The following is a 26405-nucleotide window of genomic DNA, read 5'->3' on the forward strand; positions in this document are numbered from 1 at the left end:
GGACATTATTAGAATAGTTCCCTAGGCTACAGCACCGTTTTCCATAACCGTTAACTGCGATAGGCTATGCATTGTTGCACTATAACCGCTACAGTAGGGGTAGGCTACTTACCTATGCGACTGAAGCTCTCTGACAAAGTTCTTCGCAACTTTTTCATTTTGCCGATTTTTTCAGCAGGTTTCGAAACTGGCATCAGGTCACACATCTTAACGGTTGGATTGCAGCAGACAGTGATCTTCACAAAACTGTAGAGAAGCACAGGGTTCAAACCAAGGGGTTCTCCGTTCTACTACGATGTCAAGAAACAGGAAACGTTTATGCTAACGCTTTTGTTTTCAAAAACACATTGGTGTATTCTTCTCAGGTTTTATTTGTATCCAACTACATTTCTAAAGTCGGAATTTTCCACAAGATGCCGAGTATGAAGCTGTAAAATAAAACATGCGCTGGCTGATATTCTCTGTTCTCTCCCTGAAACTGAACGGGTTGTTGAGTTCTTTCTTTCTCTCTCTCAGTCTCTCACTCACTCTCTGCTCTGCTCCCCTGCAATCTGGATGTCATTTTTGGGATTCTCTCTCTCCCGTCTGGGAGAGGAAAGAAAAAACACACTCCACCAGAGCTACAAATCCCGCCCAGGATGCGCAACGATTGGCCAAATAAGAACAGGGGATTCTGTGATTTGCTATTGATCTATCAATCATGCTTTTGTGCCGCTCGAATACAAAAAATATATAAAAATTCAAGTGCGCAGGGTTCATTGCCAGGGAGTCCGCTGTTCAGATAAAAGTAACTCACAACAAGTGAAAGTGTGATGGTCTACTATCCTGTGGCATTTAGCCTACCACAATTAGTTTGGCTATTGTTGATTTATCAAAAATATCTCTTAGCCAATCATGCAAATAACCTAAATGTAACAATCGTATCAAATACGATCATGAATGTCTTCCAAATATCCTTTGTTTTAAAATATTATTGGATTATTTGATCATTTCATTGTAGTGTTGGGTGTTGTGAAGGGATGTTTGGAAGTAGGCCTAGTCCTACCAGGAAGCCGTTTATTGAAACTTTATGCAAAACAAATGTTTTATCACAGGCTCTAATGCTTTCTGAGAGGTGTCGAACTTGATATTAGGCCTACACCTGTTAATATAATTTCGCTTAATTTTCAGTACCAAATGACAAGACGAGTCAGAGGACATACCCGTCAGCCACATACAGTATGCGTATTAAGCGCATTTGGCATCTCCAAATGGTTGGCTACACATGGAGTCGTACATTTATTGGATTAAGCAAACGCACAGATGCCAGTTTACATTTGATATATTTCTGCGTCAACTCCAAAGACAACTGCTTTCTCCACCTAGTCTCCCTTGGTGGTGCAAATCTCCAACGAGGACCTTGAGAGCTGCCTCAGCAGAGCCTTGCCACAGAAGTGTCGGGAACACTCTACTCAAAACTGGAGAATAAAACTTGAAACAAAGCTGAGTTCAAACTGTCAATTATGTCAGAGAATGCAAGTGTATAACAGCTGTATTCTCTGATATGTCTGATGGCACTAACAAGCACTTGTTTAGCTAACAACAACAATATATATATATACGTACACTACTGTTCAAAAGTTCGGGGTCACTTAGAAATGCCCTTGTTTTGCAATTTTTTTGTCCATTAAAATAACATCAAAATGATCAGAAATACAGTGTAGACATTGTTAATGTTGTAAATGACTATTTTAGCTGGAAATTGAATATCCACATAGGCGTACAGAGGCCCATTGTCATCAACCATTACTCCTGTGTTCCAATGGCACGTTGTGTTAGCTAATCCAAGTTTATCATTTTAAAAGGCTAATTGATCATTAGAAAACCATTTTGCAATTATGTTAGTTTCACCGATGTGAATTGGCTAGCTAGTTAGCGGGGTGCGTGCTAATAGCGTTTCAATTGGTGACGTCACTCGCTCAGAGACCTTGAAGTAGTTGTTCCCCTTGCTCTGCAAGGGCTGCGGATTTTGTAGAGTGATGGGTCCCTGGTTCGAGCCCATGTAGGGGTGAGGAGAGGGACAGAAGCTAAACTGTTACATTAGCACAGCTGAAAACTGTTGTCCTGATTAAAGAAGCAATACAACTGGAATTCTTTAGACTAGTTGAGTATCTGGAGCATCAGCATTTGTGGGTTCGATTACAGGCTCAAAATGGCCAAAAACAAATAACTTTCTTCTGAAACTTGTCAGTCTATTCTTGTTCTGAAAAATGAAGGCCATTACATGCGAGAAATTGCCAAGAAACTGAAGATCTGTGTGTGTACTACTCCCTTCACAGAACAGTGCAAACTGGCGCTAACCAGAATAGAAAGAAGAGTGGGAGGCCCCGGTGCACAACTGAGCAAGAGGACAAGTACATTAGAGTGTCTAGTTTGAGAAACAGATGCCTCACAAGTCCTCAACTGGCAGCTTCATTAAATACTACCGGCAAAACACCAGTCTCAACGTCAATAGCGAAGAGGCGACTCCGGGATGCTGGCCTTCTAGGCAGAGTTGCAAAGAAAAAGCCATATCTCAGACTGGCCAATAAAAAGAAAAGTTTAAGATGGGCAAAAGAACACAGACACTGGACAGAGGAACTCTGCCTAGAAGGCCAGCATCCCGGAGTCGCCTATTCACTGCTGATAATGGGCCTCTGTACGCCTATGTAGATATTCCATAAAAAAAAATCTGCCGTTATCAGCTACAATAGTCATTTACAACATTAACAATGTCTAACAGCTGTATTTCTGATCGATGCTATTTTAATGGCACAAAAAAATTTGCTTTTATTTAAAAACAGACATTCTATACCCAAACTTTTGAACAGTAGTGTATATACGTACACTACTGTTCAAAAGCTTGGACCCACCTACTCATTGAAATGCCTTTATTTTTTTACTATTTTCTACATTAAAATAACATCAAAACTATCAGAAATACATGTACACATTGGAAATGTTGTAAATGACTATTTTAGCTGGAAATTGAATATCCACATAGGCGTACAGAGGCCCATTGTCATCAACCATTACTCCTGTGTTCCAATGGCACGTTGTGTTAGCTAATCCAAGTTTATCATTTTAAAAGGCTAATTGATCATTAGAAAACCATTTTGCAATTATGTTAGTTTCACCGATGTGAATTGGCTAGCTAGTTAGCGGGGTGCGTGCTAATAGCGTTTCAATTGGTGACGTCACTCGCTCAGAGACCTTGAAGTAGTTGTTCCCCTTGCTCTGCAAGGGCTGCGGATTTTGTAGAGTGATGGGTCCCTGGTTCGAGCCCATGTAGGGGTGAGGAGAGGGACAGAAGCTAAACTGTTACATTAGCACAGCTGAAAACTGTTGTCCTGATTAAAGAAGCAATACAACTGGAATTCTTTAGACTAGTTGAGTATCTGGAGCATCAGCATTTGTGGGTTCGATTACAGGCTCAAAATGGCCAAAAACAAATAACTTTCTTCTGAAACTTGTCAGTCTATTCTTGTTCTGAAAAATGAAGGCCATTACATGCGAGAAATTGCCAAGAAACTGAAGATCTGTGTGTGTACTACTCCCTTCACAGAACAGTGCAAACTGGCGCTAACCAGAATAGAAAGAAGAGTGGGAGGCCCCGGTGCACAACTGAGCAAGAGGACAAGTACATTAGAGTGTCTAGTTTGAGAAACAGATGCCTCACAAGTCCTCAACTGGCAGCTTCATTAAATACTACCGGCAAAACACCAGTCTCAACGTCAATAGCGAAGAGGCGACTCCGGGATGCTGGCCTTCTAGGCAGAGTTGCAAAGAAAAAGCCATATCTCAGACTGGCCAATAAAAAGAAAAGTTTAAGATGGGCAAAAGAACACAGACACTGGACAGAGGAACTCTGCCTAGAAGGCCAGCATCCCGGAGTCGCCTATTCACTGCTGATAATGGGCCTCTGTACGCCTATGTAGATATTCCATAAAAAAAATCTGCCGTTATCAGCTACAATAGTCATTTACAACATTAACAATGTCTACACTGTATTTCTGATCAATTTGATGCTATTTTAATGGACAAAAAAATTTGCTTTTATTTAAAAAACAGACATTCTAAGTGACCCCAAACTTTTGAACAGTAGTGTATATACAGTACCAGTCAAAAGCTTGGACCCACCTACTCATTGAAGGGTTTATCTTTATTTTTTTACTATTTTCTACATTGTAGAATAATAGTGAAGACATCAAAACTATGAAATAACACATATGGAATCATGTAGTAACCAAACAAGTGTTAAACAAATCAAAATATATTTTAGATTATAGATTCTTCAAAGTAACCACCCTTTGCTTTGATGACAGCTTTGCACACTCTTGGCATTCTCTCAACCAGCTTCATGAGATAGTCACCTGGAATGCATTTCAACTAACAGGTGTGCCTTCTTAAAAATTAATTTGTGGAATTTCTTTCCTTCTTAATGCGTTTGAGCCAATCAGTTGTGTTGCGACAAGGTAGGGGTGGTATACAGAAGATAGCCCGATTTGGTAAAAGACCAACTCCAACTCCGGAGTTCCAAATTGAGCAGCAGCTGCTAAAAAAATGAGCTCCTACAAATATTGAAATGTACATGGTTTTTTAGAGTTTTTTAGAATGAAGTACATTGGAAAAAAAGCAAAAGAAAACTGCAAGACTGAATTGGAGACAAAACAAGCAACAAACAAAGAAGATAGGCTTTTGAAAAAGTAACTATTTTTCATAAAATTGTACAGTTATCTTAGCTAGCTGAATTGTTTACCAGTTGCTAAGCAGTTGCTAGGGACTCTCCTGGAAGAAGCTAGTAGCTAACAAAGAATAACAAAGAACACCTAGTTAACAAAAGGTGAAATAAAAATAAAAGAAAAAAAGAAAAAATATAAAAATATTATGTCAAGAACAGCTCAAATAAGCAAAGAGAAACAACAGTCCATTACTTTAAGACATGAAAGTCAGTCAATGCGGAACATTTCAAGTACTTTGAAAGTTTCTTCAAGTGCAGTTGCAAAAACCATCAAGCGCTATGATGAAACTGGCTCTCATGAGGAAAGGAAGGAAAGGAAGACCCAGAGTTACCTCTGCTGCAGAGGATAAGTTCATTAGAGTTAACAGCACTTCAGATTGCAGCCCAAATACATGCTTCACAGAGTTCAAGTTAAAGACACATCCCAACATCAACTGTTCAGAGGAGACATGAATCAGGCCTTCATGGTCAAATTGTTGCAAAGAAACCACTACTAAAGGACACCAATAATAAGAAGAGACTTGCTTGGGCCAAAAAACACGAGCAATGGACATTAGACCGGTGGAAATCTGTCCTTTTGTCTGATGAGTTCAAATTTGAGATTTTTGATTTCAACCGCCATGTCTTTGTGAAACGCATAGTAGGTGAACGGATGATCTCCGCATGTGTGGTTCCCACCGTGAAGCATGGAGGAGGAGGTGGGATGGTGTGGGGGTGCCTTGCTAGTGACACTGTCAGGGATTTATTTAGAATTCAAGGCACACTTAACCAGCATGGCTACCACAGCATTCTGCAGCAATACGTACGCCATCCCATCTGGTTTGCTCTTAGTGGGACTATCATTTGTTTTTCAACAGGACAATGACCCAAATCACACCTCCAGGCTGTGTAAGGGCTATTTATCCAAAGAGAGTGATGGAGTGCTGCATCAGATGACCTGGCCTCCACAATCACCCAACCTCAACCCAATTGAGATGGTTTGGGATGAGTTGGACCGCAGCGTGAAGGAAAAGCAGCCAACAAGTGCTCAGCATATGTGGGATCTCCTTCAAGCATTCCTCATGAAGCTGGTTGAGAGAATGCCAAGAGTGTGCAAAGCTGTCATCAAGACAAAGAGTGGCTATTTTGAAGAATCTCACATTTTAAATATATTTTGATTTGTTTAACACTTCTTTGGTTACTACATGATTCTATATGTGTTATTTCATAGTTTCTGTCTTCACTATTATTCTACAATGTAGAAACTTTTGACTGGTACTGTAAATATATATTTTTTTGCATGTTATTTTGGCATTAATACATGTCACATATGAGTTTCAAACAATTAAAAAAATATATTTTGAGTTAATAAAGCCGCATACAAACATGGTCTCTTTTTTGCTTTCTTGGGTAAGGCAGCTCCAAAATGCAAGGTAATTCAGCCTAGCTCAGTGCTTTCTGTGGTGGAGGGGCAGCTAGTGGAAAGTACAGAGCTTAGACGTTGATAATCTTCTCTAGTTTCTAGTTTTTTGGCTCAGTGTTCTGTCACTCATGGGGACACTACGTCACCGCAGAATCTAGAGGGAGGGCTAGGCAGTTCAAGCCCCCTTGGGTGCAGCTATAGATTTACATTAGAAGTGCCCATCCAAGAAGGCTCAAGGTCATTGGCCACAGATAAAATAATGTCAAATCACGTTATATCTACCGCAGCTTTGATTGGACTGATCATGTCAACATCATACTTTCAAAATCTTAGCTAGCAAGCTAGATAAGCAGTCATCATCATGAATCAAGACGACAATTTACTGGCAAATCCTTTTCAATACTTGTCATATGAAGAGAAATTACAGATAAAACGCAATGGTGCTCATCGCCATTGGACATAAACATTACATAAGTTGGAAATCCCAAATTGGTTTGCGAGTGGTTTGGAAGGAATCAGTGGCTAAATGCAAGCATCGCAAAGCAATCACTATTTTGATTCCCCTGCCTGCTATTCAGTGGAGAGGGTGTGTGGTCCATGTCTGGGTTTTAGTGTCTCTTTTCCAAGCTTAAAAGGATAAACATTCTCACCCAACACCATGGGCCAGAAAAGGTTGAATAGATTGGCCATGCTGTCAATCTTGCATGACTTCTGGCGCTTTCAAAACAACTGGAAACTTGGAACTGGTAAATCTCAGACGTCAGTGAGTTCAAGACAATTGGGAATTTGGAAAAAAATTTGCTCCGACTGGGAAAATACGTTTTGAATGGTAATCCAACTCGGAATTTCAAGTCAGGAACTCGGGCCTCATTCTAGAGCTCCGACCTAAAGATCAAGGAGGCCATGATTCAAACTTGTTTTTTTCAGAGTTCCCAGTTGTCTTGAAAGCACCATAAATCCAGAGAATGTCAGACTTTGATAACAAAGTTTCATGAAAGAATTTGCCCACAAGAAGGATCGCTGCCCCACCTTCCTGTTCAAGTGAGCACAGCACAACATGGTTAAGTCCTAAAATGTCTTGTATGGTGCTGCATAAATGATGTAATATGCCAGAGAGATATGTATACTGTAGCAAAGAAAGCAATATTAAGTGTATGTTTTGTATTAAGCTGTTAGAAGCCCATGTGCCTCACCCTAATAATTTGGTCCTTTTCCCCCTCATAACTTAGCATACTGTTCTGACTTGGTGGTGCATATGTAGCCTATAGAGTGTTTTAGATCAATTGTATTTTACATTTTTTATTTAACCTTTATTTAACTAGGCAAGTCAGTTAAGAACAAATTCTTATTTACAATGATGGCCTACCAAAAGGTAAAAGGCCTCCTGCAAGGACGGGGGCTTTGGATTAAGAAGTAAAAAATAAATACAATATAAATATAGGACAAAACACACATCACAACAAGAGAGACAACACAACACTACATAAAGAGAGACCTAAGACAACAACATAGCAAGGCAGCAACACATGACAACACAGCATGGTATAAACACAACATAACAACAACATGGTAGCAACACAACATGGTAGCAGCATAAAACATGGTACAAACATTATTGGGCACAGACAACAGCACAAAGGGCAAGAAGGTAGAGACAACAATACATCACACAAAGCATGGGAAACATGCTAGGAATGTGGAGGGGTTTGTCAAGGCCATGTTGTTTTAATGTACACATACATTCCTCCAGGGAAGGTAGGGTGTCCACTGTCCTGTCCAAATCTGAGCACCTACATGGTTCTGTCATTTTTATGACTCAATGGGTTTCATTGTTCAATGAGAAATTCTTCAATACAATTAAACATGAGTGTAAAGTATAGCCTGCTCCCAGATCTGTTGGTGTTCTTGCCAACTCCATTGTTGTCATTGTCATGTTTGGAGTTTGCATTACGGCACAAACAGACTGGCATGATGGCATTGTAAAGTATGCTATGTATTCCAAATCAATTATGACAGGCTGTCCTGTCTGGGCCGGCCCTGTACATGTGAAAGGGAAATCCTTTGAGGTGTTCTTATTCAATGTGTAACCCATATGAGACAACCAATGAGTCTATTACACGATTCCACTATAAACAGGTGCACAGCATGTCTGCCCAAGAACCTCTTTATAACTGTTCAATAAAACCAATAAAAGTGATGAGCCTCAGATGAATTGATATGTCCTTTAATCTGTCTTGGACCACTCCAGAGTGGTAAATACCACCTTAAAGTGTTTCATAATCACCTGATTTGACTTCTCCTGCTCAGTATTTTCACCGTTTAAAAACGTCTGGTCTGGGTGTTGTCTGCATTGCAAATGATGGAACAAAAGATAAGCTTTTCAGGAGATTTGCATGTCAAATAGGCTGTGCCTGTCCTTGTAGATTCAGACTGTGCACACGTGCAGAAGTCGCAACAACAAATCATCGACTAGCATTAGAATTAGATTCCATTTAGATAGCAGTTTTGCCACTAGCCTAACCAAGTGCACACTCTCATATTTGAGGTTATGGCGGCGGATGAATGGCACAACACAATGGTCCTCAGAATCTCATCACGGTATCTCGATAAAATGCAAATTTGATCATTGTGTGTAGCTTATACCTGGCCAAATTTGTACAGAGAGAAATACGCTTTTTGTGCATATGGAACATTTCTGGGATCTTTTATTTCAGCTCATGAAACATGGGACCAACACTTCATGTTACATTTTTATTTTTGTTCAGTGTAGCATTAGCGCAATGACTGGAATTCTATGGGTATCTGCTAACATGCTTGTGAAACTACCTCCAACTTACTTCATACCGGACACAGATATAAAAATGGTATCTACGAGTTCAACTGACTCAGCAGAAGTAGATATAGGGCATCATTGTCTAAATTCCGAAGTATCCCTTTAATGACCAAACTTTCCATAGTAGCACTGCCATTAAGATGTTGAATGTCCATACAGGGCAGTAAATTTGTCATTATAAGGACTGGCAACCCCATCCAGACATCTGGTAGATTGGGGTATGGTTACGAATAAGAAGGGGTGGAGAGGCTGATGAGGTTCACTACATGACCAAAAGTATGTGGACACCTGCGTGTCGAAAATCTAATTCCAAAATCATGGGCATTAATATGGGGTTGGTCCCCCATTTGCTGCTATAACAGCCTCCACTCTTCTGGGAAGACATTCCACTAGACGTTGAAACATTTCTGCGGGGATTTGCTTCCCTTCAGCCACAAGAGCATTTGTGAGGTCGGGCGCTTGCTTCCTTTCAGCCACAATAGCATTAGAGAGGTCGAGCACTGATGTTGGGCAATTAGGCCTGGATCGCAGTCGGCGTTCCAATTCATCCCAAAGGTGTTCGATGGGGTTGATGTCAGAACTCTGTGCAAGCCAATCAAGTTCTTCCACACCAATCTTGATTAACCATTTCTGTATGGACCTTGCTTTGTGCGTGGGGCATTGTCATGCTGAAACAGGAAAGGGCCTTCCCCAAACTGTTGCCACAAAGTTGGAAGCACAGAAACGTCTAGAATGTCATTGTATGCTGTAGCATTAAGATTTCCCTTCACTAAAACTAAGGGGCCTAGCCCGAACCATGAAAAACAGCCCAGACCATTATTCCTCCTACACCAAACTTTACAGTTGTCACTAAGCATTCAGGTAGGTAGCGTTCGCCTGGCATCCGCCAAACCCAGATTCATCCTTCCGGACTGCCAGATGGTAAAGAGTGATTCATCACTCCAGACAACGCGTTTCCACTTCTTTAGAGTCCAATGGCGGTGAGCTTTATACCACTCCAGACGACGCTTGGCATTGAGTATGGTGATCTTAGGCTTGTTAAGTCCTTAAAATGTTAAACATTTTACTTTAAAATAAAACATTTATTAGGAAATGTATCAGATTGAGCATAATTATGATCTTGGTTTATGAAATATATACAAAGCGCAAACGTACTCACAGATATTACAGTAGTTTAAAACAAAGGCTCTTTTAAATCAGATTTCACAAAAATACAAAGACAATGTGCAGAAAGTTAAGAAGCTCCACTCAGTGCCATGTCTCCAACAGCAAACTAAATATTACAGACTTCCTCAAACTTCTTAATCGTGTGACAAACATAACATTCTCAAACTGTAAATAATTTTCAATCAGAACCTAAAATGAATGAATAAAAACTGCATTTAATAATTATAGGCAAAGGTTTTGATTTAGATTAATCATGATGATAGACCGGTCTTGATATATAGGTGTGTGTGTGTGTGTGTGTGTGTGTGTGTGTGTGTGTGTGTGTCTGCTCTCTAAGCTAAAACAGTCAGCAGGACAGGATGATAGTCAGCCAAAAGAGGATGGAGCAGAGTAGAGCAGGGCCATCTGAACAACTCTTCTCTTCACTCAAACACAGGTTTCTGCTTTACTCATTTTCAAACTTGCTGTATGGGTGGTCAGAGTCAGGGACAAGACCTGTAAAAACAAATACAGAGAGAGAGAAATAAAAAGGAAAGATGGGGAACATTGAAAAACAGTGATTAGAAGCTGCTGCGTTATGACTGGGCTGTGTAGGGGTTGTACAGAGGCTGTCTAGAGCATAGAGATCCTATTAAATTACTAGAGACATTAACCCTCAAAGTTCCAGAATGTGGTCAAAATGACAACCATATTTTGGTCAGGGAAAAATCCAAACAGTCTAATTGGAATGAATGGCAGTAGAGGCATAATCCTGATATGTGATATCAGAAATTGTGTTATAGAATTGTCTCCCTAAAATAGTCATAATTATAAATACAGTTTATATTGGGATTCATACAAATGTTATGTTTAAATAGACTTTAAAATATATGCAAACAGACCATAAATGTCAAATGTTTTGTTATCTTGGAAAACGATATATTTGTATTTATCTAGGCAAGTCAGTTAAGAACAAATTCTTATTTACAATGGACGGCCTACCCCGGCCAAACCTGGGCGACGCTGGTTTGGGGGACCATATTGGACTCCCAATCACGGCCGGATGTGATACAGCCTGGATTTGAACCAGGGACTGTAGTGATGCCTCTTGGACTGAGATGCAGTGCCTTAAACCGCTGCGCCACTCGGGAGCCCTAATGATACAATCAGTACTTGTTGCATTTACAACTTGTCTAAGTCCTATCATCAACTGATTTCAGAAAGTGCATGGCTGTGGATTGACTGCATTGTTTGAATGGAATGTTGGCAAATTGGTAGTTAAGTTAAAACCCTAATGGAATCATTCCTCTAAAACGGCCTGGCTAGCCAGCTAACAAACATACATACAGTGCAGCTCAATTCTTCAAATTCATTATTTTACACAATATCTTATCACAGCACTGGCAAACCATGGTTGACCAACTCCCTGACAAAATGGCTAACATTCTTCACATCATAAGAAGGTTCATGTCCATCATAGTATTCTATAGTGGGCTCCAAAATTACTGGCACCCCTGACTGGCAATGCACAAACAATACTTTAAAAAAATAAACAATAAAATTATAGAGAAACTCAAAATACCAACATATGAGAAATACTGTACTTTATTAATGTTTCAACGGAACCCACCAAAATCATACAATTATTTAATACAAAATACATCACACCAAAATCAAGGTTTCATAATTATTGGCACTCCTCATTTAGTACTTAGTGCAACCACCTCTGGCAGGGATAACAGCATGGTCTTTTCCTGTAATGTTTGACAAGGTTAAGGAACACATTTGGAGGGATTTGGGACCATTCCTCTATGCAGATCCTTTCAAGATCCTTCACATTCTTGGGTTTGCGCTTATCAACTGCCCTCTTCAACTCAGCCCACAGGTTTTCGATTGGATTGAGGTCCGGTGACTGAGATAGCCATGGCAGAACATTGATTTTGTTGTCACAGAAGCATTTCTGTGTGGACCTTGAGGTATGTTTTGGGTCATTGTCCTGTTGGAAAGTCCACAGACAGCCAAGTCCCAGGCTTCTGGCAGAGGCAACCAGATTGTCAGCCAAAATTGCCAGGTACTTGGTGGAATTCATTATGCCATCAATCTTAACCAGTGCCTCTGGACCTCTGGAATTAAAACAGCCCCAAAACATCACTGACCCACCACCATATTTCACCGTGGGTATGAGGTGCCTCTCCTTGTATGCATCTCTGTTTCGACACCAAACATGCCGATGCTGTATCTGACAAAAACGTTCAATTTTGGTCTCATCTGACCAGAGCACCTTCTTCCAGTCATAATTTAAATGGCGTTTGGCAAACTCCAAGCGCGTGCGTCTGTGTCTTGGGGTCAGAAAGGGCTTTCTTCTGGCAACCCTTCCAAAGAGCCTGTGGTTGTGGAGGTGGCGTCTGGTGGTGATTTTTTAAACCTGGTGACCAAGACGCCACCAAGGCCTGCAATTCTTTCACAGTGATTCTTGGGGATTTTGTTGCTTCTCTCACGATCCTCCTCCCTATCCTGGGGGGCAAAATGCATTTGCGTCCTCTACCCATGAGGTTTTCAACTGTTCCATATCTTTTTATTTTTTTAAATAATTGCCCTGACAGCGCTCAGTGGTATAGTCAATCGTTTGTGGATCTTCTTGTTGCCATTACCAGATTTATGAAGGTCTACGACCATCTGTCCCTTTTGAACTGCCAGTTCTTTTCTTTATGGTGTTGGATGACAAAGGGATATTGCATGTGTGTTACCTAATTTTTATACCCTAGTGAAAAAGGAAGTGATGTAATGACTGAATAGTTCCTTAACACTTAGATAAACTTAAATAAGTGGAATTTAATTCCTGGTTTAAATTTGGTAGATTATTTACAATAATATTTAAGGGTGCCATTAATTGTGAAACCTTGAGTTGGAGGACATTGATATTTAAACATTCCATTTAAACATTAATAAAGTACAGTATTTTTCACATGTTGGTATTTTGAGTTTCTCCATAATTATAGTGTTTATATATTTTTAAGTATTGTTTGTGCATTGCCAGTCAGGGGTGCCAGTAATTTTGGAGCCCACTGTATATAGTTACATTTTCTAGGGGTGGTACAGAGGCTGCCGAGTGGGGTGGTACAGAGTCTGCCGAGTGGGGTGGTACAGAGTCTGCCGAGTGGGGTGGTACAGAGTCTGCCGAGTGGGGTGGTACAGAGTCTGCCGAGTGGGGTGGTACAGAGTCTGCCGAGTGGGGTGGTACAGAGTCTGCCGAGTGGGGTGGTACAGAGTCTGCCGAGTGGGGTGGTACAGAGGCTGCCAAGTGGGGTGGTACAGAGGCTGCCAAGTGGGGTGGTACAGAGGCTGCCAAGTGGGGTGGTACAGAGGCTGCCAAGTGGGGTGGTACAGAGGCTGCCAAGTGGAGTGGTACAGAGGCTGCCAAGTGGGGTGGTACAAAGGCTGCCAAGTAGGGTTGTACAGAGGCTGCCAAGTGGAGTGGTACAGAGGCTGCCAAGTGGGGTGGTACAGAGGCTGCCAAGTAGGGTTGTACAGAGGCTGTCGAGATGATGGGAATGTGGTGCAGGTCACTAGGTGTTGTTTGATCTCTGAGGATTTACTGGGTGAAAGGCGCGCACACACACACACAGACACACACAGCTTGTTTGAGTAGCAGACAAATGCCAAGCGGTCCCTAATGTACATAGACTTCACTAAGCAGGGGGCATGTGAAGGAGACCACCATCCATCACTCTGTCATGTTGTCCATAAAGAAATTCACAATTGATGTGGAACTGCAACCAATACCACAGAGACATTAACACATACCTCGAGACCGTGAAGGGAATGTATGGAAAGATCTCAAACTTGACAACACATCAGTAACAGAGAAATATTCACTAGGAATAGTCACTTTTCAGAGAGCTTTAGAGTTATGCTACCCCCCTCTCACACTTAACCAGAAGCAGATGTCTTCATATACACCACCCCTCTCTTCAGTCCCAGGGTCAGAGGCCTAGCATAGAGCAGAGGTTATAGTATCAGACCCCAGAGACACTCTGCTCTGCTCGTCTCATAACTCCCATAACTCATATAGACTGACTAAGGACTGAAAAATGCCGGTGACTTTCCCAAAAATCCTAGGTTTTCCAAAAACCTCAGTTGGATAATTCCTGGAATAAGGAGGGAATAAGCAGGAAGTCCGGACATCCCACCCGCATTTCGGTCAACCCTGGGACTGACTGCAGTGCTCATATCTCCCATCATTCCTATTCACCCCAGGGAGCCCTCTGCCCTACAGACTGCTGCTCATTCCTAGTCACCTCACCTCTCTGCTCCCCCCACTCTCCTACACTGTTCGGCATACTGAATACACCAGCTAACGGAGCCTTACGGGTTGTTACAGTATTCAGAATCAAGATATTACCTGAGACCGAGTTGGCCTGTGTTTCTGTATCAATGTTTCAACATGGGGAACTGTGTGTGTTGTGCTGACCTGTACTAACATGCAGATGTTAATGAGATGCCCAGTATCTGACATCCAAAGTGTGATGCATCGTGTTAGAATTGATTTCGAGAGACTTGAGGTAGAGTAACCAATATGTGGGCTGCGTGGGCTTGCTTTGGGACACGTTCACTACGCTGAATAATGCATTAATGTGACCGAGGATGGAAATTCAATAAGCAACACCCTAGAAAATATGGAAATGGACGGCCCTATGGATAGAGGACAATGAATGCTGAACGCTCATCCCATCACACCCATGTAAAGTACATCAGGCCACAGAACAGCAAGAGGCTTGTAAATGTAGTCTCAGAAGACTTTCATATCAGGTGAAGTAGAGCAAGGTCATTGGGTCAGATTATATAAGGAAGTGTATCTTGGGTCTAATTGCATAAGAGGTTAGAGGGAGTCCTTGGTTCATATTAGATACAAGATAAGTTGCTGGTAAAAAGTTGAGACATACCATTGTATACATTTATGTAGTTCTGTCCTTGAGCTGTTCTGTGTCACGTTTCATGTTGTGTGTGGACCCCAGGAAGAGTAGCTGATGCTATGGCAACAGTTAATGTGGATCCTAATATAATAGCTAAAATAATGACATTTAACTTCTATACAAGTAGAGAGGGAGATACGTACCATACTTCTTGCGGATGTCATCATGCCTCACCTTCCTCTCCACCTTCCTGTCAGAGTAGAGGACAATGCTAGTCATGTTCTATCACACAGTAACAAGACAATAAGCAACACTGGAACATGTAATAACCCGCTAACAGAAGAACACAGCGCAGGATAATGAACAGTAGGAAATGAAGGATTTATAAAGTCTTCTCAGTCAGTACTTCTGGGTAATGTAGGATTTATAAAGTCTTCTCAGTCAGTAATTCTGGGTAATGAAGGAGATTGTGAATACAAGCCTCATACTTTATAAACCACCAGTCAGTGAGCACTGTTACATGCACACAATTACACGATTATTGTGGATAGTCAGATTAATATAATAGTTTGTTTAAAACCTTGACATGTTTTGCAAGAAGAACGATTTCCCAAATATTCCTGTTTACATGGACACGTCTGAAAGGGACTTTGATAAATGCAGAAAATCGCCAATCAAAATTAAAATTCTACCACAGCGATCATGTTATTTTTTCGAAGCCTATTTGATTCTGAGTTAGGACGTATAAAGTTTGTGTGTGAAAATGAATTCTAAGATGCATACTTTCAGTTTTTCCAAACTCACTTCACTCGGCATAAGAGGGAGGCTTGTGCTACCGGTGCTGGCAAATGTGCAGATCAGTTACACTGCTGGAACACGGATTAAACTGTTTACATGTCCTAATAATTCCAGAGATTGCTCAGAAAACCAGGATTTATAATCTGCGCATGCTTACTTCGATTTAGACCGTACGCTGATTAAGCTAAGCAGACTAAGGTGTTTACATGACTATTGCCATACTTGGCCTACTGCCATAATCACTTTTAATATCCAATTATTATTGTGCATGTAAACGTACTCAGTCAGTGGGTGTTTCTGCTAAACTTGTTACATGTTGTTTCACACTGCCGCTTTTAGCACCTCAGCTTTCTCACCAGTGACACTTCCCATGTTCCTGCACCATACTCCCCAGCCTCCTCAGAGGAGCCCCGCTTAATGGAAGAACTTTGCCCAGGCTGCAAATACCTTATCAAGTCAAGTAACGGACTGCAGTTGCGGAGATATCAAATATGGTTGTCAAAAGCAATCAATAACAAAAGTAGCATCTATATGTGTCCTCTACAAACACAAAGTTGACTCCAGCCTCCATCTTGCTGAACGAAGCTGCCATGCCTTAAAGTGGCAGCATTAAGCCTTTAGACATCTGACATAATTTAAGGCAGCTTTAGTGTCATTGTTTACCTCCCCATGGCCCCTGATTGAGGCTCGTAAACAACAAGACACTGTGTTTTACACCGGCATGGCCAGCAGTAGGTGAAATACGAGCACAGGGCAGGCTGAGGAGCCTGCCACCCAGCCATCGCTCTAACTTTATGGGGGACACAAAGGAGGCAGGGAGGGGAGGTGGTTGTGGTTGTTGGCCCCTCCAGGGACGTAAATTCACTGGGTCCCCAGTGGCAGTCCCACACAAAGACAGACAGTGTAAATCAGTTTGGGCTCTTTAATGCAAGGTAGTGATCTGGGGAGCAGCAATCAGAGGAGGCAGGCAGGCTGACAACACAGGGAGCAGAGAGGAGCAGAGGCTGTCCTGACCACCATCTGTCTCTCCCCCCCCCCTCCCTCTCAGCTGACTGACTCCAACATAACCATGCACCAAGGCAACAAGTGGGAGGGGAGGAGGGAGGGTGAGCAACAGGAAGAAAATGAAAAAGAGCGAGAGGGATGAATACAATCTCAAAGACTCAAGTGCACTCTTTCTAAACTTGCTCTCTACCGCCGTCTTAGACCTCTCTAAACCCCTTGGTTTGATAGGGAGTCAGGACAAACTTAACCTAAACCCTGTGTTATTTCAATGGGACATTCTCCAACATAGAGATCCAGTAAGAGTCGGTGGAGTTTGGATGGTAGGGATGTGATGTGGTAACTTATGTCTGTTTAGTTGTTCTGTAGAACGATCCCCATCTGTGGCTCAGATGACAGAGGGCCCAGAGCTCTTAGCTGTGTCCTAACCTCTCCATCTGCAGACTCTGGGGACGTGCTGTAATCTCTCTAGAGGCTCCCTCCTCTCCCATGGTGCATAAAACAGGGCCTGGGTCCTCTCTGTTCCCACCAGAACAGCAACACTGTCTATGTAGGTCAGTACACTAACACAGACTATAGAGGTTTGAGCCACATCAGGAACTGACTGAGTGAATATACTCTACATTCCCTGGCTTGATAGAAGAAAGGTTCACAGAGGCTGATTTAATTCAGAAACACACAGTGAGCCAAGACTCCCCAGTACACCAGATGATAAACTTACTGTTACCGACAGTCTTTCTGCATGACTGACTGCTCACCACGTTAAACAACACATCAGGATATCCTCGGTGGACGACAGGCGGGAAACAATTGAAAGAAAGGCTGAAACATTTATGTAAGAGGGGTTCCAGACCAGCTTTAGTACACCGTGATTCAGTGTAGGAGGAAGTGTGGCTCAGAATCCCATTACTACCACTACACTACAAGATGTTCTATACCCACCACACACTTATGACCTCATTATCAGCTGCTTAGGACTAAGAGCTGGAGTCAGTGATTACAATCCTCTCGGTTGGTGTTTGGACACACACACACACACACAATTCTCCTGGGGACAGTTCTGCTTGAAGGGGAACAGCTCACCAACTGTTCAAATCCCCAACCCTGACAGAGAACGTCTCTATAGGTCACCAGCAGCAGAGTAGAAAACTGAATCTGAGCAGGTAGCTGTGGGAAGTGCTTTCCATCATTGAAACGGATACAAGCGCCTCCCCAAAAATCTTAGCAACTAACAGTGTGGGCTCACACAAATCATTGTGTTGATAAAAATGGGGCCTCTTTTAGTAGTGGTTTGAAAGCCAGTGTGAAGCAGAGGGTGCGATAACTAATGAATCCTTACCGTTCATCAGCACGCTGTCTGATCTCCTCTCTCCTCCTGGCAAACCTCTCCTCATCTCTGTCTGGCCTGGTGAGACACAGAGACACAGGCAGCGTTACAATCACCTTGAAACATCACGTTTACAGACAGAGACACTAGCACAGATTGGTCTGAGAACACACTTTCCTTGTACAGTACATGATATACTTTGTCTCCGAGTGGAAATGAGACTTGGATAGTATTTCTTGTCAACAATAACACTGCAAGATCTGTTGTATAGAACGGCTGTTGCTCTTCACTTTGCATAGATGCTACCAACAAGAAGTAATCCTGTATGCTGTTATTCTGCTGGTTGTGTTTAATGCAAAAAGTGAGGCTGCTGTTGTGGAAGCTTGGAAAGGGGAGAGGTTCTGACAGGTGAGAGGTTCTGCTGGGGAAACGAGAGAGGTGTCATCTTTGTTAATTGGATGTAATCTTAAAATGGAACAAATAATTTTGCCAATATATGCAGAGGCATTCCAATGATTGGGAGGTGAGAAATATGAACTGTGTAAGCGTGTCTGTGGAATTTCATTTCGGACAGACATGTTGTTTCATCTTCACGGCCTTCATGTTTAGTTATGATAGATGATTGAGCTGCACAGAGCGGGTGCAGTTAAAATGGCTGCCAATCAGGGTGTCAGGCCAGCAAGCACTTGATTGACATGACGTTTTAAAACATTCCGCTATGTAGTGACAGTTTTTTATTCCTCCCTCCTAGAATCACATAACAAGCAGGACAGGATCACCATCCAGGACTGTACCTACCGGTTTTAATAAAAGGGTATAACGACTGTACATGGATGGTGCACGTGAATAGAGATTTGCATTTTGAATAATTTCATGTTGGATGTAACAAAGAATATGAGTAATATCAGCACATTTATAAGGAGTCTGATATGGTTAGAGTGGAGGTTTTCCTAGGATAATGACTGATAAAGCCCTTGCCATTCTTTGCAAGTATCCCTTAATATTAGGTGAGACAGGGCAATTCTGTGACATCACTTCCTGTATTACCCTGATTGACGTTTCTTGCAGCAACAGCAGCAGCAGCAACAGACTGCAATGCTGATGATGATGGTACCGCCTAACACTGCCATGGCAATGATCAGAGCCTCGAAGTTCACTGGAACAGAGAACAGGTCAAAGGTCAAGATACGAACAAATAACAACATGCTTCAAGTTTATTAGATTTTTAAGTGAATTTCACACACGTTCACAACACTATCCTTTATCAAGGATGAAGAGAACAATTAATTATTCATGTGACGATGCATTTATTCTATCATAATGTAGGTATATGACTAATAAACCCATGAGGAATCAAACAGATTCAAATGAGGGGTGCACAGACTGCACTGATGTTGATTGTCAGATATGCAGTATTATTTAATTAGCCTGAGCAGTACCAGCCTGTGATTGAGTGATATGAAAAGCTCAGCTTGGGACTCAGACCACTATTCAACAATGCACCTTTCTTAGACATTACTGCCACCTGCTGGTGTGTTTTTGAAATTACAAGTGGGGTTTTATGTCAAGATTTTTGTACTTCCTCGATTTAGTTTGGACAAAATAAATGTTGGTCAAGAATTGTTGCATAATATTCTTCTTACCTTTGGTTTTTGAATGCACGAGTCACAAGTCGAGAAGGATTTAAACTGATTAGTAACTAGTTTGGACAAAGATGGTTGTTTCCAGATTCTCATGTCATAAAACATTGTATTCTTAATTAAATCTGCCAATATGTGTGTCAGAGATTTTTTTGCAAAACAAAATGATAGATCTCTTCTTTACTTATTAAAATGATCATAACAACACTGTGGAATGTGTGTTATTCCTTATTATGTATCCCTGGTATCTAACCCCATGGTTGTGCTCAGAAACCAGCCAGACACCGCATGCATCCGTCATCTGTGGCCCAGAGGCCTGTGATCAGAGCCCCTGCAAGCTTCAGCAGGCAGCCCCAGTGTGTGAGTGTGGATCAGTCAGTGGGGGGGGCTCTTTAATCAACACAGAACAGCCAGAGGGGGCAGGCTGGCTGACATCTACTAGGCCTGAATGAGCCACGGCCTGTTCACCGCGCTACCATCTAGAAGGCGGCGACAGTACAGGTGCATCAAACCTGAGACCACGACACAGCCATTAAACTCAAACTGTTTTAAAGTCCCTGAGCAGTTTCCTTCCTCTCTGGCAACTGAGTTAAAAAGAATGCCTGTATCTTTGTAGTGATTGGGTGTATTGATACACCACCCAAAGTGTAATTAATAACTTCAACGGGATATTAAATGTCTGCTTTTTTATTTTTTACCCGTCTACCAATGGGTGCCCTTCTTTGTGAGGCACTGGAAAACCTCCCTGGTTTTTGTGGTTGAATCTGTGTTTGAAATTCACTGCTCGACTGAGAGACCATACAGACAATTGTATGTGTGGGGTACAGAGATGAGGTGGTCATTCAAAAGACATGTTAAACACTATAAATACACTGACATTATGGAGTATTGTGTGTAGGCCAATGACGAAATCTCCGCCTTTAACAAACACAACCAAATGTAGAAAAAGTCAAGTGGCGTGAATACTTTCTCAGTGGCCCGTTATTAGGAACACCACTCAGTTCACGAAAATGATAAGCTCCTACAGACAGTGAGTTACGTGGCATTGGCTTACTATATAATGCAGGCAGACGCATTCCGTTACTGTTTGAACGTTAGAATGGGAAAAACGAATGACCTAAGCGACTTTGAGCTTGGTATGATCGGCGGTGCCAAGTGCGCCCCTTTCCAGTATCTCAGAAACTGGCCAGCCTCCTGGACTTTACAGGCACAGTAGTGTCTAGGAATGGTGCGACAAACAAAAAACATCCAGTCAGCGATAGTCCTGTGGGTGAAAACAGCTCATTGATGAGCGAGGTCAAAGGAGAATGGCAAGAATTGTGCAAGCTAACAGGCGGGCCACAAACAGGCAAATAACAGCACAGTTCAAAAGTGGTGTGCAGAACTCTTCGGTCCTTGTCACGGATTGTCTATTACAGCAGACAACCACACCTGGTTACACTGCTATCAGCTAAAAACAAGAAGAAGCGGCTCCAGTGGGAACACAAGCAGTACATGACCTCATCCTGCCTGGTGTCAACGGTATAGGCTGCTGGTGGTGTAATGGTGTGGGGAATGTTTTTCTGGCACACGTTAGGTCCTGTGATACCAATTGAGCAACGTTTTAACACCACACCTTGTAGAATCCATGCCCTGAAGAATTTAGGCTCCACCAACCACAATCAGATGTACTATTCTGTATTAATCTGACTGTTGCTATATTGACCTTAACAGATACCCAACTAAGCATGTGGCCCGCCATGGGCTGATGTGGGTACAGGGCAGGCTTTTGTTCTAGCAAAGTAGTAACACACTTGATTACACTAATTCATGTCTAAATCGAACACTACAATAAGTTGATTAGAATTAAAGCCTGCACCCACATCAGGAGGTCTAATGGGAGGTCACATCAAGTAAAACTTCATTTCACTCACCCCAACACACTCCCCATCGTGCCTGTGACAGTTTGCACACTGCAGGTGGAGGCAGAATGTAGCTCACTGGGTAGTCTGTGCACGTGTCGTTGGTCATGCACCACAGGCACTGAGGAAAGACACTCATCATTAGCCTATTACTTCAATTCTCAAAGAGTTGATATGTGCAGGATCACCTATTCCCAGCCTTCACCCATGTCCTTGACTGTGTCCATCAATTGATGTATTTCTATTAGTGTTAGTTATTATTCTTTTTGACGATATATCATATTGCATCTTTTTGACAATATCACAATATTACTTTTGTGCTAGTTGGCTGTACCTATACCAAAGCTCCAGTATCTTTCCTTCAAATATTGTTTTCCATATTTTTAAATTGGTAGCCAATTTGTTTACAGTACTTTTATTTCCATGACTGCTCAAAACTTGTTTCTCATGATTCTCGTCCCTCTGCAGCAGACAAATGGTGCGCAATATGTTTGGAACATCGAATCGCAATACATATGGAATAATGAGAATCATAATATATATCGTATCGGCATCTAAGTATCGTGATAATATCGTGTAGTTCCCTGCTCTAATTTATATTGAGTAACTTAAAATGGATTCAGACAGCTTACTTGCAATGATGTGACCCTTGTACAAAATGGTACAAATTGACCAAAAAAAAGTATATATTATTGAACATAGCCCGAGTGATAACGTTAACTTAGTAGCGAAGGCTATACAGACTATAATGCTTTACAAATAGGAAGTGTTACATAATATTCTACTTACCTTTGGGTTTTGAATGCATGAGTCACAAGTTGAGAAGGCTTTGCAAGCTGAAATGAAAGAAAATGTGTGTTCTTATTTGAATTCAGTAAGTCTTAGCTGTGCTCTGCTAAAAACTAGGCTAAATCGCCATACTGTCTACAATTGTGCATGTCACATCAACTCAAAGTTGATTATTTTTGCTAAACTAGCAAGCTAACGTTAGCTGATGACGCATTTCAGTTATAGTTAGCTAGCTAGCCATCGAGACCTTGGAAGCGACATAATGCAAACAAATAAATGTAACGAGCAATGACAATACTGAATGCTGTTGATACATTTCGTAACCAAAAAATGTAGGAATAGTATCTTACAATTCAATGGCGTTGGCGTAGTACTAGTGTGACATTCTGCTCGGCTAACGAGGACATAGGTTACAGCCACAACAAGCAATGAGCTCATGATTCCTCTCTCTGTTTTATTCATGTTATGATGCTATTTTGAATTACTCTATCTAGCTACACCTTTCACTTTCTAAAGCAAGCAAAAACGTAACTCCTGAAGTTGCCAAGAGCGTTCTAGCTAATAATCTAAACAAACGACGGAGTTACTTCCTGGTTCTTTTCTAGGTTGAAGATACTTTCCATAAAAGGACGAAAAAGCACATACTGACACCTAGTGCAGGGCGCAGTACAAGCGAGAGTGCTCACATTATCCACCAGGTTGCAGTACAACACCATCAGTCTGGTACCTGCAGAGGAAAAAAATACGAATTGCCATTGTCATAAATTATCAGGGTAACTATCAAACCAGTTTCCCATTGAGATCTCACAAGGGTGAGATCTCATTTCCGTCGTCAGATGTAATATGCTTCTGTGGTTAGACTCCATGCCAATAAAGCCTTTTGGGTGTAATTTAATTGAGCGAGATGAAGGTCATATGTATCTAATTCGAGTCTAATCTGGGTGACTCCCACTTTGCATCTGGCCACTGACGCATTCACCACAGCGGTGAATTGACAGGTTAACTGTCGATCCCAACTCATGGTGGTAATGATGCAAGGCTCTCCTTGGAGCTCCCACCTGGCTATCTAGAGCAAGGGTTCTGGGGTTATATGTGCTACAGTAAAGAGAACAAAACTAGCACCTGCCATATTCATCTGTGCTACAGTAGAGATAACAAAACGAGCACCTGCCACATTCATTATTCCTACAAGGTCGATGCCCTAACAACAATGGCAAAAGATAATTGCTTTAATATGTAGAGCCAAAAAGCTTTAGATCATTTAAACCAGGCCTAATTCTAGAGTGAATTGGTGTCTAATAGCTATCAATTGCCTTGTAATAACATGTTTTGAATGAATAAACTCTCCAATGCCTATAAATAATTATGGATTTGATTATAATATCTTTGAGTGAAATACATCGCTGATCAATATACAGTCAAGTCAATAATTATTGTCACCCTTGATAAAGATCAGCCAAAAATTGTATATAAAATAAATAAATAATACAAATACTGAGCTATACAGAATGCAATTTTTAAAAATATATGATTTCATACTAATACAATTGCTCATGGAAAAACGTTGTTTAACAAATCATTTGTATAAAATCAAAAAACGATAGGGGCCAAAATGATTGGCACCCGTGTTTTCAATACTCTGAGCCTTTTTCTAAAATGTTTTGTTAGATTGGAGAACATGTTGAGAGGGATCTTAGACTATTCCTCCATACAGAATGGTCAGATGACATGATAATAGAGCTCTTTGGCCGCACACACCAGTGTGGGTTTGTGGGCATTGAAAAACAGAAGCATGCGGAAATGTACCTGATATCTACAGTGAAGTATGGTAGTGCGTCTTTGATGTTATGGGGCTATTTTGCTTCCACTGGTCCTGTGGACCTTGTTAAGGTCGACGGCATTATGAACTTTACCAAGTAGCCTACCAGGACATTTTATGAAAAAATCTTGTTGCCTCAGCCAGGAGGATGTACGGTTGAAGTCGGAAGTTTACATACACTTAGGTTGGAGTCATTAAAACTCGTTTTTCAACCACTCCACAAATTTCTTGTTAACAAACTATAGTTTTGGCAAGTCGGATAGGACATCTACTTTGTGCATGATACAAGTAATTTTTCCAACAATTGTTTACAGACAGATTATTTAACTTATAATTCACTGAATCACAATTCCAGTGGGTCAGAAGTTTACATACACTAAGTTGACTGTGCCTTTAAACAGCTTGGAAATTCCAGAAAATTATGTCATGACTTTAGAAGCTTCTGATAGGCTAATTGACATCATTTGAGTCAATTGGAGGTGTACCTGTGGATGTATTTCAAGTCCTACCTTCAAACTCAGTGCTTCTTTGCTTGACATCATGGGAAAATCAAAAGAAATCAGCCAAGACCTCAGAAAATAATTGTAGACCTCCCCAAGTCTGGTTCATCCTTGGGAGCAATTTTCAAACACCTGAAGGTACCCTGTTCATCTGTACAAACAATAGTACGCAAGTATAAACACCATGGGACCACGCAGCCGTCATACCACTCAGGAAGGAGACGCGTTCTGTCTCCTAGAGATGAACGGACTTTGGTGGGAAAAGTGCAAATCAATACCAGAACAACAGCAAAGGACCTTGTGAAGATGCTGGAGGAAACAGGTACAAAGTATCTATATCCACAGTAAAACGAGTCTTATATTGACATAACCTGAAAGGCCTCTCAGCAAGGAAGAAGCCAATGCTCCAAAAACGCTATAAAAAAGCCAGACAACGGTTTGCAACTGCACATGGGGAGAAAGATGGTACTTTTTTGGAGACATGTCCTCTGGTCTGATGAAACAAAAATGACCATCGTTATGTTTGGAGGAAAAAGGGGATGGCTTGCAAGCCAAAGAACACCATCCCAACCGTGATGGACGGAGGTGGCAGCATCATGTTGTGGGGGTGCTTTGCTGCAGGAAGGACTGGTGCACTTCACAAAATAGATGGCATCATGAGGTAGGAAAATGATGTGGATATCTTGAAGCAACATCTCAAGACATCAGTCATGAAGTTAAAGCTTGGTCGAAAATGGGTCTTCCAAATGGACAATGACCCCAAGCAAACTTCCAAAGTTGTGGCAAAATGGCTTAAGGAAAACAAAGTCAAGGTATTGGAGTGGCCATCACAAAGCCCTGACCTCAACCCTATAGAAAATTTGTGGGCAGAACTGAAAAAGCGTGTGCGAACAAGGAGACCTACAAACCTGACTCAGTTACACCAGCTCTGTCAGGAGGAATGGGCCAAAATTCACCCATTCACCCAATATAGTGGTGATCCTAACTGACCTAAGACTGGGAATTTTTACTCAGATTAAATGTCAGAAATTGTGAAAAACTGAGTTTCAATGTATTTGGCTAAGGTGTATGTAAACTTCTGACTTCAACTGTAGAATCTTTCTATATCCTAGATGTTCTTTGTCTGCTCTTATGGACTAGCCTCTTCAATTCAAACCACAGGTTTTCAATGGGGATGAAATGTGGAGACTGAGATGGCCATTGCAAAATTTAGATTTTGTAGTCAATTAATAATTTATGGATTTTGATTAGTGCTTGGGGTTATTGGCTTGTTGGAAGATCCACCTGCGGCCAAGTGTCAGCCTCCTGGCTGAGGCAACCAGGTTTTTGGCAAAAATGTCCTGGTAGGTTCCTGGTAAAGTTCATGATGCCATCGACCTTAACAAGGGCCACAAACCCACACTGGTGTGTGCGGCCAAAGAGCTTTATTATCATGTCATCTGACCATTCTCTATGGAGGAATGGTCTAAGATCCCTCCCAATGTGTTCTCAAATCTCATAAAACATTTCAGAAAAAGGTTCAGTGTCATTATCCTCACATGGGTAGGATGCTGGAGTACTGAAAACAGGGGTGCTT

At 41.6% G+C, this 26405-nt stretch overlaps 2 protein-coding genes across 2 annotated transcripts in view; both read right to left on the reverse strand.

Moving 5' to 3' along the window:
* The window catches only part of LOC106605507 (cyclin-dependent kinase 14), a 200463-nt gene extending 199882 nt beyond the window's left edge, over positions 1-581 (reverse strand). Inside the window, exon 1 of the mRNA XM_045718621.1 lies at positions 113-581. Coding sequence (XP_045574577.1) covers positions 113-206 — 94 coding nt within the window. The 5' untranslated portion in view covers positions 207-581. The remainder of the gene's footprint in view (positions 1-112) is intronic.
* Positions 582-10055: 9474 nt separating this feature from the next.
* LOC106605506 (pituitary tumor-transforming gene 1 protein-interacting protein) lies at positions 10056-23169 on the reverse strand. Its single transcript, XM_014201243.2, has 7 exons — positions 22861-23169; positions 22511-22557; positions 21734-21842; positions 19228-19336; positions 18193-18258; positions 15257-15303; positions 10056-10656 (listed from the first exon to the last, which is right to left on the reverse strand). Exons 1-7 carry the CDS (start codon positions 22970-22972, stop codon positions 10607-10609), a joined length of 540 nt encoding a protein of 179 aa, XP_014056718.1. The 5' UTR covers positions 22973-23169; the 3' UTR covers positions 10056-10606.
* Positions 23170-26405: the final 3236 nt, after the last annotated feature.

This window comes from Salmo salar, chromosome ssa05, assembly GCF_905237065.1.
Source record: "Salmo salar chromosome ssa05, Ssal_v3.1, whole genome shotgun sequence".
Lineage (NCBI taxonomy): Eukaryota > Metazoa > Chordata > Actinopteri > Salmoniformes > Salmonidae > Salmo > Salmo salar.

Coding starts and splice junctions, on each gene's coding strand:
- LOC106605506 (XM_014201243.2), bottom strand. CDS start 22,972: ATGAATAAAACAGAGAGAGGAATCATGAGCTCATTGCTTGTTGTGGCT. Junction 18,259..19,227: donor TGCAAGAAACGTCAATCAGG/GTAATACAGGAA, acceptor GTGTCTCACCAG/GCCAGACAGAGATGAGGAGA. Junction 15,304..18,192: donor AGACAGCGTGCTGATGAACG/GTAAGGATTCAT, acceptor CTACTCTGACAG/GAAGGTGGAGAGGAAGGTGA.